The 14372-nt window shown below is 43.9% G+C and overlaps 1 protein-coding gene across 4 annotated transcripts in view; it reads right to left on the reverse strand.

Annotated features, from left to right (window-relative positions):
• The window catches only part of ELMO1 (engulfment and cell motility 1), an 818731-nt gene that overhangs the window by 441221 nt on the left and 363138 nt on the right, over positions 1-14372 (reverse strand). The window contains exon 1 of one of the 4 annotated variants that reach the window (XM_068236403.1): positions 9497-9544. The exons of the other annotated variants lie outside the window; for them this stretch is intronic. Coding sequence (XP_068092504.1) covers positions 9497-9529 — 33 coding nt within the window. The 5' untranslated portion in view covers positions 9530-9544. Of the gene's footprint in view, positions 1-9496; positions 9545-14372 lie in introns of those variants that run through there. 4 annotated transcript variants of the gene reach the window in all.

Here is a 14372-nt window from a genome sequence, read left to right on the forward strand (position 1 = left end):
TACTGGGGGGCAGCTACCTAATCTAACCTATACTGGGGGCACCTACCTATCTAACCTATACTGGGGGGTACCTACCCATCTAACCTATACTGGGGGCACTTACTTATCTAACCTGTATTGGGGGCACCTAGCTAGCCTATACAGGTGGCAACTATACTGGCTACCTATATTGGAGGCACCTACCTAACTAACCTATACTGGGGGCACCTACCTATCTAACCTATGCTGGGGGCAACTATTCTGGCTACCTATATTAGAGGCACCCACCTAGTTAACCTGTACTGGGGGCACCTGTCCAACTTATCTAACTTATACCGGCGGCGCCTGCCTATCTAACCTATACTGGGGGCAACTATACTGGCTACCTATGCTGGAGGCACCTACCTGGCTAACCTATACCGGGGGCAACTATACTGACTTACCTATGCCTGGCTACCTATACTGGGGGGACCTATAGCTGGCTATAGGGATTCGGATATGTGTGTGCGTCGGGTGTTGCCGGGGGAAGGGGGGGCTGTTGTTGCCGGGGGGGGGGGCTATTGTTGCCGGGGGGGCCCACATCCAGATTCCGCATCGGGGCCCAGAGGTTTGTAGCTACGCCACTGGGACTATGTGTTTATATAAATAATGCTTGGTGCACTAACGTAACCAAAAACAACAAGTCTTGTTCACCTGATGTGGACTATCTAATGCTGAGATGTCGACCGTTTTACCTACCTAGGGAACATACAGTTATTATAGTTATGGCAGTGTACATTCCACCTCATGCCAATACTAAGCCAGCAAATGAACAACTGTTTGATGTCATTAGTAAGCAACAGAACGCACACCCCGATTACCTTAACCAAGCAAATCTTAAGAAAGTATTTCCCAGATTTTATCAGCATGTGGACTGTAAAACCAAAGGAGAAAACACCTTGGACCATGTCTATACAAACATAAAAGGTGCCTATAAGATCACCCCACGCCCCCCACTGGGACAGTCTGACCATCTATCTTTGTTTCTTATTCCCGCATACAAAGCCATTATTAACACTGCTAAACCAATTAGCAAGTCTGTTAAAGTCTGGCCTGAGACTGCTGTCTCTCAGCTCCAAGATTGCTTTGAAAATACAGATTGGAATATTTTCTTTCATGAAACAGACCTGGAGACGTGTACTTCCTCTGTATTGTCATATGTTGATTTCTGTGTGGACACCATCACTGTCAACAAAAGAGTTACGGTTCACCCAAATCATAAACCATGAACAAAAGAACTCAAGGAACTCCTAAGGAATAGGAACAAAGCTTTTAAAATACAGGACAAAGAAACATATTCTTCAGCCAGAGCAAGTCTGAAAAAAGGCATACGAAATGCAAAACGTAAATACAAACAAAGGATTGAGGAAAACTTTGAAAATGACTCAAACCCAAAGAGGATGTGGCAAAGAATTCAACTATTCACAGATTACAAAAAGAAGAATAGCACTCAATATACACTAAACAATAACAACCCCAGCCTAGCAGAGGAACTTAACAACGTCTTTGCTAGATTTGAAAAAGACAACAATCGGCCTCCAGTCAACTTTGGGCCCACTACAGACTCACAAGCCTTTAACCCTTCACATACATGAAGTGCAACAAGCACTCACAAATAACAACACTAGGAAAGCTGCAGGTCCTGATGGTGTGCAAGGACGTGTGCTCCAGGCCTGTGCTGGTCAACTAGCGAAAGTTTTTACACAAATATTCAACCTCTCTCTGTTCTTGGGTGTAGTCCCCTCATGCCTTAAATCCACAACCATTGTGCCAGTTCCAAAAAATCCTAGGATAACCTGTCTTAATGATTACTGACCAGCTGCTCTAACCCCTGTCATCGCCAAGTGCTTTGAACGACTGGTAGCCACACACATCAAGGCCTCCATCCCAGCAAATTTAGATCAACACCAGTTTGCTTACCGAACAAATAGATCGACTGAGGACGCCATCTGTGTAGCTCTCCATGCTGCCCTCTCACACCTAGAAAAACCCAACTCCTATGTTAGGATGCTCTTTGTTGACTACAGCTCAGCATTTAACACCATCGTACCTAGCCAGCTGATCAACAAACGCCATGCACTAGGTCTTGCTCCCTCCATATGTACTTGGTTATTGGACTTACTTACTCTTCGCCCTCAAACTGTCAGACATCTTCCACCCTTACCCTGAGCACTGGCGCGCCACAGGACTGAGTATTAAGCCCTCTCCTCTATGCACTTTTCACCCATGACTGCCAGCCTATCCATACCTCAAACATAATTGTTAAGTTTGCAGATGACACAACTGTCATTGGGCTTATATCAGACAATGAGGAAGCTACATACAGAGAAGAAGTTAGGAACCTGACTGCATGGTGCAACATCAACAACCTGTTATTAAATACAAAGAAGACCAAAGAAATTATTCTGGACTTTAGGACCACCAAAAAGACCACTCACCTACCGCTAATGATCAATGCAGAGGCTGTGGAGAGAGTTTCCAGCTTCAAATTTTTGGGAGTCACCATCGCTGAGAACCTGTCCTGGGCTGACAATGCTTTAGCTCTAACTGGCAAAGCACAACACCGCCTCTACTTTTTGAGAAAACTAAGGAGCGCTAACCTCCCACAGAAGCTGCTAGTTAATTTCTACAGATGCACTATAGAGTGTGTTCTGACCAATTGGATCACGGCCTGGTACAACAGCTGCGCCAAGGCTACTCGAGAAGCCCTGCCGTGAGTTGTTAAAACAGCAGAAGCCATTATTGGCACTGAACTACCATCAATGGAACTCTTGTATAATACTCGCAAGCATGAGAAGGGCCAAAAACATTATCAAGGACAACACTCACCCTGGAAATGCCTTGTTTGAGCTCCTTCCATCAGGTAAACGTTTTTGATCAATCCGCACACACACAAACAGACTGAAAGACAGCTTTTTCCCATCCGCCATAACCTTGATGAACTCTGAATCCTCTCTGAAATAATTAACACTGTATACAAATTGTTTAAATATCTGTAATACCTGGCATACTTATATAATTTCTTCTCTTCCTTGTTACTATCACTATGTTCCCCATATGCACAGTGGGGTTGTCATGAAAAGTAATTTTGTTGTGTTACACAATGACAATAAAGTGAATTGAATTGAACACTCGTGCGTAATGCCTGCAGGCTCATGCGTCCGTTTGAGGAGGTGACAAACCTGGTGAGTCGCAGTGAAGGCGCCATCAGCAACTTGATCCCATATGTTTTCTTCCTATAGCGAGCTGTGCTTAGAGTGGTGGATCAAGCTGTAGAGCAGAGTGAAGAGGAAGAGGAGGAAGAGTGGGAACAATCATCAGCAGAACCAGATGTTTCATCAACACCTGCAGCAGCACAGAGGAGGGGGGCGGAGGGGGATGAGGAGGAATCGCCTGGGAAAGAGGAGTCAGATGAGGAAGGTTTTTTTTTGAGGTGGAGGCGGAAGAACAAGCGCAGCAGGCGTCACAGGGGGCTTGTGCTGCTCAACTTTCCAGTGGTATTGTTTGTGGCTGGGGGGAGGAGGAGAACTTACCTGACATCACTGAGGAAGAGCAAGAGGAGATGGCTTGTAGGTCGGCATCCAACTTTCATGCTGCCCAGCCTGTTAACGGACCCTCGTATACAAAAAAATCAAGGGGAATGACCTGTACTGGGTGTCAACGCTACTAGACCCTCGATATAAGGGAGGGAATTCCTTCTCTGCTCCCTGCTTGCATGTGAACTGCTAAATAAGGGGGCATGAAGTCAGATCAGACATTAGCCTAAATAGCCATTGTCTCTCCTGGTGGTCTGCAGAGCTGCGGTATTAAACAATCAGCGCCGGAGGAAATTAGTGTTTGCCACCTAAGTGAGAGCGAGAGCCTTAGCCAGCTCCTGGGCTGATGACGGAGGAGGTTGAACTAGACAGAAGGAAAGATAGAGAGCCTGAGCCGGCTCCTGGGCTGATGACGGAGGAGGAACTAGACAGAAGGAAAGATAGAGAGCTTGAGCCGGCTCCTGGGCTGATGACAGAGGGAGAGGAGAAGGAGGGGGAACTAGGCAGAAGAAAAGATAAGCTGCCGCGGGGAATCAGTGAGAGCCGCTGAGCTGCTATCTGAAAACAGAGCTGTGCACAGCGGGAGGGCGCAGGTCTGGTGGAATATCATCTAAAACCGCCACTATGGCGATCATGGAATAGTCGTTTCCGTGATCGCGATTTCGATATGAAAACAATAAATCGTTCAGGCCTACTACCTGGCCTTAAGTGCGGATATGGACACTCTGAGCAGCGATGAACCCCTGGACTACTGGGTGCGCAGGCTTGACATGTGGCCAGAGCGGTCACAATTTTCCATCCAACTTCTGGTTTGCCTTGCCTCAAGCGTCCTGTCGGAAAGGACCTTCAGCGCAGCTAGAGGCATTGTCAGTGAGAAGAGAAGTCGCCTAGGTCAAAAAAGTGTTCAGTACCTCACCTTTATCAAAATGAATGAGGCATGGATCCCGGAGAGCTACTGCCTGCCCGAAGACTAAGTCAGTCCCCACACACAGCATCTCTGCCTGCACGCCATGTGACTGCCTGCCCCAAGACTAAGTCGGTCCCCACACAGCATCTCTGCCTGCAGGCTGCTTGACTGCCTTCTCCGCCACCACCAACAGGGTCCAGGACTCCAGGTGGATTCCTGAATTTTTACGGCCGCTGCTAGCAGCGGCTGCTAACAAACATAATTTTTCTGCATGTACATGCCTGCCTAATTTTTCTGGCTGCACTGCGGCTGCAACAACAAAACAAAAAGGCATGTACATGTGTCAATTCCCCTTCGTGATCATTACCTTGCCGTGGTGAAGGGGCTTGCGTATCACAATGAAGCAATGACCTGCTATATGAGTGTGTTGGGGGGCACACCTGACCCAAGATAATAAGGTCGTTGCTTGATTGTGGACAGACCTAATTCGATCAGCTGGACAGTCACTGTTGTTCTGTCATTGAGCTACCTCAGCCCGACCATATGGGCTTGAAAACCGCCATTGCCTGCACTCTTGCCATCAAGCACACCAGTCCAGCACGGCCAACACTACACAAACAGCTGTTTGCGGTGCGTTACACAGCGAGTTTGATCTGTCAGTGTGAAGCAGTACACTACCTGCTGATCCATGTCTACACACGCAAGATGTTTTCAAGCACTTTATGCCTCCAATTTAGAAATGCAATGTGATTTCTGTCCTTTAGGGATTTTAAACCTGCTGTGCGTCAAATCTGTAATTTTCCCCGGGACTTTTGGCGTGTATCCCACTCCGCCATGCCCCGGGACTTTTGGCGTGTATCCCACTCTGCCATGCCCCCATGCAGGTGTTAGACCCCTTGAAACCTCTTTTCCATCACTTTTGTGACCAGAAACAGTGTTTGTAGTTTTTCAAGTTCGCCTGCCTATTGAAGTCTATTGCAGTTCGCGCATACGGAAACTTTTGCAGAAGTTCGCGTTCGAGGTTCGCAAACCCAAAATCGGAGGTTTGAGCCATCTCTAATCCCCCAAAGATCTCATTCTCATCTCCCGCACACTGCAGTAGGCGCTTGCTTTTCACAAGAGCATTGTCACTCATCCCTACTTAAAGGAAGCTTTCAGTGCAATTTAAAATGGTAAGTTCCTTACCTGGAGCTTCTTACAGCCCCTCGAAGTCCTCCTGGTCCCTGACCATCATTCTGCGCTATCCCTCAGAATGTACGCATGTACATGTACCCGCATGTACGCCCCCAATGCCGCATGCCTTCTCTATCATGCTCCTATAGCCAGGATTGTTCTGCACTTGTGCCTTTAGTAAAAATTGCTACTGTGCATACACAGATTGCTCCTGGTCACAGAAGCGTGACCAGGGAGGCGCGGAGTGGCTGGTGACTTTCTAAGCTTATGGGGCACTGGGGAAAACGAAGCAGTGTGGAATACCAATGAGGGACTTCAGGGGGCTGGAAGAAGGCACAGATAAATAACTGGTTACTTTAAAGTTAACTTAATATTCCCTTAAGTACTGTGGACAGCAAGTTAAATAATCGTATCTAATGGCACGCTGATGCAGCTAATGCAAATATAATCTTGGGATGCATTAAAAAGGGAATAAAAATGTAGGATGCTAGCATTACTGCTCCCTGTTTAGCTCTCTTGAAAGGCCTCCTCTTTACAGTAAAGAATGGTTAAAATATGGAGTATATTACAACAGGAAGTAGATATGGCAAATTCTATATATGCATGAAAAATAAAATGTACTGAAAGATATAGAAATGGTTTGTGGCAAAAAATCCAGTGGTGAATATTTCCTCTTTTCTTCAACAGGGTTAGGTGCGAGGGTTGAAGTGAGGTGAAAATAAATCTTCAGTTTGGTCTAAACCATTAAACGCAGCATAAAACTAATTGTTAAAATCATAGGCCTGATTTAATACGCAAACTTTTCACTTTATTTAGCTGCTAATTGTCAGGATAGCTGTTGCCATCCTGAATTATATTGTGAAGTATACTAAGTCAACTAAACAATGCAGAAAAGTTTCTGCTGTATTAAGGGGGGAAGCAGGGAACGTCACCTGCTTTATTAGCTCAGTGATTACAAGTCAATCTGATCATTTGTCCTGTAAACCAACAAAGTCATCAACTAGCTTTAGTGAAGTGTAAACATGCCTTTCAGTGACATTATATCTGTCTTTTCATGTTTTCTTGAGGTATTTTTTTCCGTTTGATAGTTTTTGTTCTTTCCATGTTTAATGTTTTAGAGCAAAATGTATTTTTTGGAGTTTCATACTACTTTAAAGAAAATCTGTATTGAAAAAAAAAAAAAAAACACCCTTTGGGGAAACTTACCTCAGGAGGGGTAAAGCCTCTGCATCCTATCGAGGCTTCCCCCATACTCCGTGTGTCCCTGCAATCCAGCACGTCCCCCCCCCCAAATTGCGGCGGGGTAAATATTTACCTACCGCAATTCTACGCAGATGCACTAGTGGCTCTTCATTCGGGTTCAGGCGGAAATAGCCAATCCCGATCATATCTACTCTACTGCGCAGGCATGAGTCCTTTGTGCCTGCGCAGTAGAGCGGATACGATCGGGTTCGGCTATTTTTACCTTACCCGAACGAAGAGCTGCTAGTGCACATGGGCAGGATCGCGGTAGGTAGATATTGCCCGCGCCTGTGCTGTCTTGTCAGCCTTTGTCGAGGAGCTTTCGGGGGAGCCAGCGATGGATTCACGCAAGCTAAAGAGGATGGGGAAGTATCATTGGGACCCTGAGGCTTGCCCCTCCCGAGGCAAGTATCCCTCCTGAGGGTTTTTTTTTTGTTGTTACAGGGTCTCCAAGTCAAAATTCTCCAAATATCAAAATTCCTTCAATGTCAACATTTTTAGGAAAACAATGGAAACAGTTATGATACATTAACTTAAACAATGATTGGATCATTTGTTTTCAATAAATACCAACTTTAATAATTTTGTAATAATTTTGTTTAACCACCTAAAGCTAATGGGTACCGTTTTAAAAATAAAAAAGTCAGATACTCACCTAAGGAGAGGGAAGGCTCAGTCCTAATGAGCCTTCCATCTCCTCTCCCGATGCCCGGTCCCGCACAGGATCCCCCGTAGCAGTATTCGACCAGTTGGGTCAAATACTGCCACTTCCGCCGCCGAAGGGAGGTTTCGGAAGTCTTCAGGAGCACTCGGGCTCCCAAAGACGGACCGCTCCATAGTACGCATGCGCGAGCGCCCTCTATGACGCGCTCACGCGTGCGTGGTATGTAGCGGCTTGTCTTCGGGAGCCCGAGTGCTTCGGAAGACTTCCGAAGTCCCCGCGGCGGTGGATTTGAACAGAGGATCCACCGGGCACCCGGAGAGGGAAAGCTTATTAGGACCGAGCCTTCCCTCTCCTTAGGTGAGTATCGGAGTTTTTTATTTTTAAAACGGTACCCATTCACTTTAAGCCCAAAGGGTTGTTTATTTTTTTGCATCCAAGCAACTTTCACCTCCCATTAATTTGCCAATAACTTTATCACTACTCATTACAATTAATTTATCTATATCTTGTTTTTTCCGCCACCAATTAGGCTTTCTTTGGGTGATACATTTTGCTAAGGATTAATTTATTCTAAATCCATTTTAACAGGAACATTAAGAAAGAAATGGAAAAAAAAAAATCATTATTTCTCAGTTTTTGGCCATTATAGTTTGAAATTAATACATGCTACCGTAATTAAAACCCATATTTTTAATTTGCCCATTTGTCCCGCTTATTACACCATTTAAATTATGTCCCTATCACCATGTATGGCGCCGATATTTTATTTGGAAACAAAGGTGCACTTTTTTTAATTTGTGTCCATCACTATTTACAAGCCCAGAATTTAAAAAATTATATTAATATACTTCTTTGACATCCATATTTAAAAAGTTCAGACCCTTAGGTAACGATTTATGTTGTTTTTTTTTTATTGTAATTTTTTTTATTTATTTTTTTATTAAAAATTTTATTTGGGTAATTTTTGGTGTAGGAGGTAAACAGCTGATTTTAAATGTAAAATAATGTATTTTTTTAATAAAAAATAGATGTGGGTGTAGTTTTACTATTTACACAGTCAAAAAATCGTACGCTTCTAGGAAGTATTAAGAGGACGGGAAACATTTTGTAACATAGAAAAGCTGCAGCCTTCTGTGGGTGGCTTTGATCAATGAATGGGATCTATAATCCCATTCATTGATCGCTGGGCTAACGGCTGGCAGCAGGAGCGCGCACGCCCAACTGGACGAGAATGTTCGTTCACTGTTTCATGTTTTTGCCATTTGTGGATAATGGCTCTCACGGTGGTTCGCTGGAGTCCCAAAGCTTTAGAAATGGCTTTATAACCTATACCAGACTGATAGATCTCAATTACTTTTGTTCTCATTTGTTCCTGAATTTCTTTGGATCTTGGCATGATGTCTAGCTTTTGAGGTGCTTTTGGTCTACTTCTCTGTGTCAGATAGCTCCTATTTAAGTGATTTCTTGATTGAAACAGGTGTGGCAGTAATCAGGCCTGGGGGTGACCAAAGAAATTGAACTCAGGTGTGATAAACCACAGTTAAGTTATTTTTTAACAAGGGGGGCAGTCACTTTTTCACACAGGGCCATGTAGATTTGGAGTATTTTTTCTCACTAAATAATAAAAACCATCATTTAAAACTGCATTTTGTGTTCAATTATGTTATCTTTGATTAATAGTTAACGGTTTTTGATGAGCATAAACATTTAAGTGTGACAAACATGCAAAAGAATAAGAAACAAGGAAGGGGGCAAATAGTTTTTCACATAACTGTAATATCCAGTCAATAATGCTTGATAAACATGTTGACATTTTTTCGAGGTCGCTGCTCAACAGATCTTTGATGCTGTTGCTCCAGCTCTATAGGCCCAGGTAGTTGCCATAGATCTTGAATGGGCTGTGATTTCCTGAAGTGAATCCATACCTTTTCTCTGATAAGCTTCCTTTATGCATACCTTATTCCACCTGGCAATTGATGCTTTCACCATCCTTGCTCCAGTCTTAGGTCCGAAGATGTTAATAAACAATGCTTTGGAATTTCTAATTTCTTTCATCCTCTGGAGATAAACTAATAAACATCTTCTTACATTTAGTTTGTGCCATTGTTCTTCTCTTGGGTCACTGGCTTTATTACAAAACAAAGGTAATATACTGTAGAAACTTGCACTAAAAATATTGCTTTCATGGTTAAATGTCTCAATTAAATCTCCTCAATTGGTTCAATCAAAAATATTGAAAACTAAGCAAAAATTACACTTTGGGTATAATTTCTTTGAAATTGGTCTAGACTTCTCCACCAAATTAAAAAAAAAATCACCTTAGGGAAAAAACAAAAAGGCAACAGCAGCCCAATAGGGCAATATGTCACTATTCGCCGGTATAATTGAACAACAGGAATGATACTCACAAAGGTGGGTTGCAATGGGGGCAACCAACCACTTGAGGCAGGTGGAGAACACCAGCCCGTCTCCACTCGCGCAATTCAGTATTAGCCGGATTGGTTGCACTCTTTAAAAATTATAGATTGGATCTGCAGGTGGCTGAGCCACTGTATACCAAATACACATACACCCCCATAAGAGGAGGAGTAGACTAGCACAACAGGTAGGTGCCTCTTCACCCATGTTGTGCTAATAATTAAAATGTTCTGAAGCTAATCTAACTAGAAAAACTGACAAAGCCGTCACTTGTTCTTTTATAGTACTTAATACTAAGCCATTCTCAGTACCATCTTGTAAAAACTCAAGAACTGTAGCAAGCTTATTTGACTTACATCCTGATCTAGTTTCCACTGACAAAATGCCTTCCAGTATTTACTATATATAGATATGATGACCTTTTCCCTACTATTAACAATTGTATTTCGCATTGTCTGTCTATATTTGCGAATAAGTCTACATGAGGTTCTCCCTATTCCTGCACAATTTCCCTGACATGTAATGGCTGCTGTCTGATCGGAGTCATCCAGTTCCCTTAAAGATGATGGCCAACTATATGAGCTTCCCAACACAACAGACTCACATCTGTTAGAATATTGGTTACTGGTAATCTCCATAACCTGCCCTGATCTAAGTTCTGCTTTTCCATCATCCCAAAACAATGACTCATTTACTGAAATTTACTGAATTTGGAATGTTAACATCTGATCCAGAGAATCTTGATTCTTGTTCCATTTCAGGAGTAGCCAGCTCTGAAGAATCGGTCTTTCATTGCCCAATATACTGCTGGTGCTGTGGATGTTAAAAGACCTATTATACTCCTTAACTGATGTACTAAAATCATACCTTCCCTCTGAAATGCGGTTATTGTAGTCTTTTAGAATCTTTTCCTCTGGTAGCAATAGTCTCTGTAGAGGAGAGTTTACTATAAAACCTAAAAATGTAATGGTGTGGGTTGGTACTAAATTGGAAATCGGTTTCGATTTGGGTAATTTACTATCTGTTCCATATATTCTAATTCTAATGGCTGGATAGTGTAATGGGCTCTGCCTCTGACACAGGAGACCAGGGTTTGAATCTCGGCTCTGCCTGTTCAGTAAACCAGAACCTATTCAGTAGGAGACTTTGGGCAAGACTCCCTAACACCTCTTCTGCCTGGTGCTTTGAGTCCGCCAGGAGAAAAGCGCGATACAAATGTTCTGGGTTTGTTAATTGTTTTAGAACAATCTGTGCTTCTCATAGTGTTATACTTTCTGCAACCATCATCTAGATACAGAATTATGATTGTTCCCCTTAAATGCACTTATCCAACTATTTCCGCCATCACTTCCGTGAACATTCTCTGTGTGGGTGAAATCCAAAATGGGAGACAACAGAACTGATAGTGCTTCAGATCAAGATCTTCCTCAGATCAACACACAAGATAGTACTGCCTGTCTGAGAGTATCAGCATAAAACAGAATCATAGACTTCAGATCAGCACACAGTGTGTGATAATACAGCTTGTATGTGTGTAACTGCATAAGCAAAATCATAGACCTCAGACCAGTACACAGTGTGCAATAGTACAGCATGGCTGGGTGTAACTTCATAAAAAAAAAGAATCAGACCTCAGGTCAGCACACAGCTTGCACAAAATCAAATCATAAATCAGCACACACCATGTGAAATCAATATGTCTGTGTTTGATAGCCTATAGTATAACCAGACTTTAGATCACCAGCAAGTCCAACAAACTTCCGCTCAAGGAAGTTCAAACAATCAATCCAGATCTCCGAGATCAAACCGCTCCAGTGTCCTCCAACTCCTGGCCCACCTGATTACCTTTCCTGCATCCTTAGGTTTGGCTTTGGCGTCCATCCTCCAGCCTTGATCCAAATGGCTGATAGGTGCCACAGCATCTTTAACAGCCGCGCAGTACTGAAATGACTTACACGACTTCCGAATGCAATGTCAGTTTAGCGGAAGTCTGTTCGGCAATAAGGGCGCCTCTTCAGCCGCCACATGAGTTTTGCCCTCCAGCTGCACCTACGACCTCAGTACTGCTGACTTCACAATGCCATTCTCTCCTGGTCCCACAAGCCACTCAGAAAGTTGACCAAGAGGCACCAATGAAAAACTGCAAAGAACAAGGCTGAACACACTTTTGAATAACCCTTCAGGGCAGGTGCAACTGTTTCTATAGGATCCACCTAGCCTTAGCACTACCTGGCCAAATGACTTCCAGATCAAAGAGAGCTACTGGTTCATGGGAAAGGAAACGCACAACTGGCTTATGTACACCTGTGTGTTAAATTTATAGCTCAACGCTAAATGCTGAAACTGATGGGTACAAGAGCGAGTACATGCCTAGGTGAAGAATGTTTAAATTCTGCCCAAAATGTCAATATTTTCTGTTCCCCCACTTTCCAGCACTGCCTTAACTCTTTTGGGCATAGAGTTCACTAGAGCTTCGTAGGTTGCCACTGGAATTCTCTACCACTCCTCTATGATGAAGCTGGTGGATGTCAGAAACCTTACGCTCCTCCACAGTCTGCATGAGGATGTCCCACAGATGCTCAATAGGGTTTAGGACTTGAGACATGCTTGACCAGTTCAGCACCTTTACCCTCATTTTCTTTAGCAAAGCAGTGTCATCTTGGAGGTTTGTTTGGGGTGGTTATGTTGGAATACTGCCCTGCAGCTCATGCTCTGCTTCAGTATGTCACAGTATATGTTCCCTCAATGAACTGTTGCACCCCAGTGCCGACAGCACTCATGCAGCCCCAAACCAAGACACTTCCACCACTATGGATGACTGTATGCAAGACACATTTGTATTTGTACTTCTCATCTGGTTGCCGCCACACATGCTTGACACCATCTGAACCAAATACGTTTATTTTTGTCTCATCAGACCACAGAACATGGGTTAGCCAGCAGTCACACTTGTGTCCCTCTTGATCTGGGGACCAGGCTTTGGCAGGTGGATCTTTGGTGGTGGTCATATGCTTGATAAAGCAGGGTGTCCCCTGAAAAGAAACAATATTGAAACAGCAATAGCCTCTCATTGCTGGTAACTTCGCTCTGTCAGCTTGCTGTCCCATCACTTACTTCCACTTACCGATGCTGGACAGGATACATGCTCCTAGCATGTTTAAATTCTACAGTTACCTGCAGGGCCACAGGAACTTTGACCACCACCAAAGATCCACCTGCCCAAGCTTTGATCTTGGCTCAAAAGAGTTGTAGTGAAGCTGTGAATGGGCACACCTCAGTGTAAAGTTGGGTGCTTGATATTGTGATATTGTGACCTAGGCATGTGTCACCGAAACAATTGTCAGCTACTTGTTTGTGGATACTGATGGCTCAATAAAAGAGCGTGATCTCAACTAATCTGATGTGCTGATATATTGGAAAAAGACTTGGGTCAAAAGAGACACAAGCGTGACTTCTGGCTAACCCATGACTGTCACCCCAGCCTCTACAAATAGGTGAGAAAGTTCCTATTGGGTCTTGCCCCTGCTATACCATCAATTACAGTATGTCTCCTTTATGTCACCTTCACTCAGCACTGTAACAGAAAGCTGCACCTGTCACAGATCACTATCTGACAATAACTCCTATTGCAAGAACAGATTGTTTTTCTTCCAACCTCTGGATATGACACTGAGCACATGCAAACCACTTCAACCATGTAAGAGTTAAAAGATCACAGTGATTTAAGCTCCCTGGCGGTATGATTTTTTTCAGATCTTATGCTAGGAATATGCAAAGATTTTTTGGCAGATAGATGGTTTGACAGATAATTTCCGAAATGTCCGATTTTATTTTCGATCGATTTTCTGATCGATTTCTCATAGAAGTGAATGGAAATCGATTGGAAAAGCGAACGGAAAATCGATCGGACAGTAAATCTGCTGAAAAATCTTATGTATTCCCAGCATTAGAGTCTTTTCTGAACGTTTCAGACCCCAAAACCAGGAACAAATCATGCCGCCAGAAAGCCAGCAGCAGCCCCTGCAGTTACTCACCTCCCTAAGCTCCAGCACTGCAATTTTCCCTCTATCCTCCGGGTGGCACTATGACTCTGTAGTGAGATCACTGACGGCGAATCTCACCAGAGTGATTCAGAGCCTCGGAGGACAGGAAGGAGAACGGCTACCGACGTCTGGATCCCCTAGGTGTGCAAAAATGCCCGCTGTGCTCCATTGCATGGAGCTCCGAGCGGCTAGCCAGAGCGTAGCTTAGGGTTACCGCCAGGGAGGTTAAAGGAAACAAATCTGGCCAGTTTAACTTACCTGGGGCTTCTTCTAGCTCCCTGTGTTTCCTGTGGTCCCTCGCTATCGTTCCATTCTGATCCATTCAGCAGCTGTCTCCTCCAAAAATTGAATGCGTGCCTCCTGGATCTCGC

This window comes from Hyperolius riggenbachi, chromosome 5 (assembly GCF_040937935.1).
Source record: "Hyperolius riggenbachi isolate aHypRig1 chromosome 5, aHypRig1.pri, whole genome shotgun sequence".
NCBI classification, from domain to species: Eukaryota; Metazoa; Chordata; class Amphibia; order Anura; family Hyperoliidae; genus Hyperolius; species Hyperolius riggenbachi.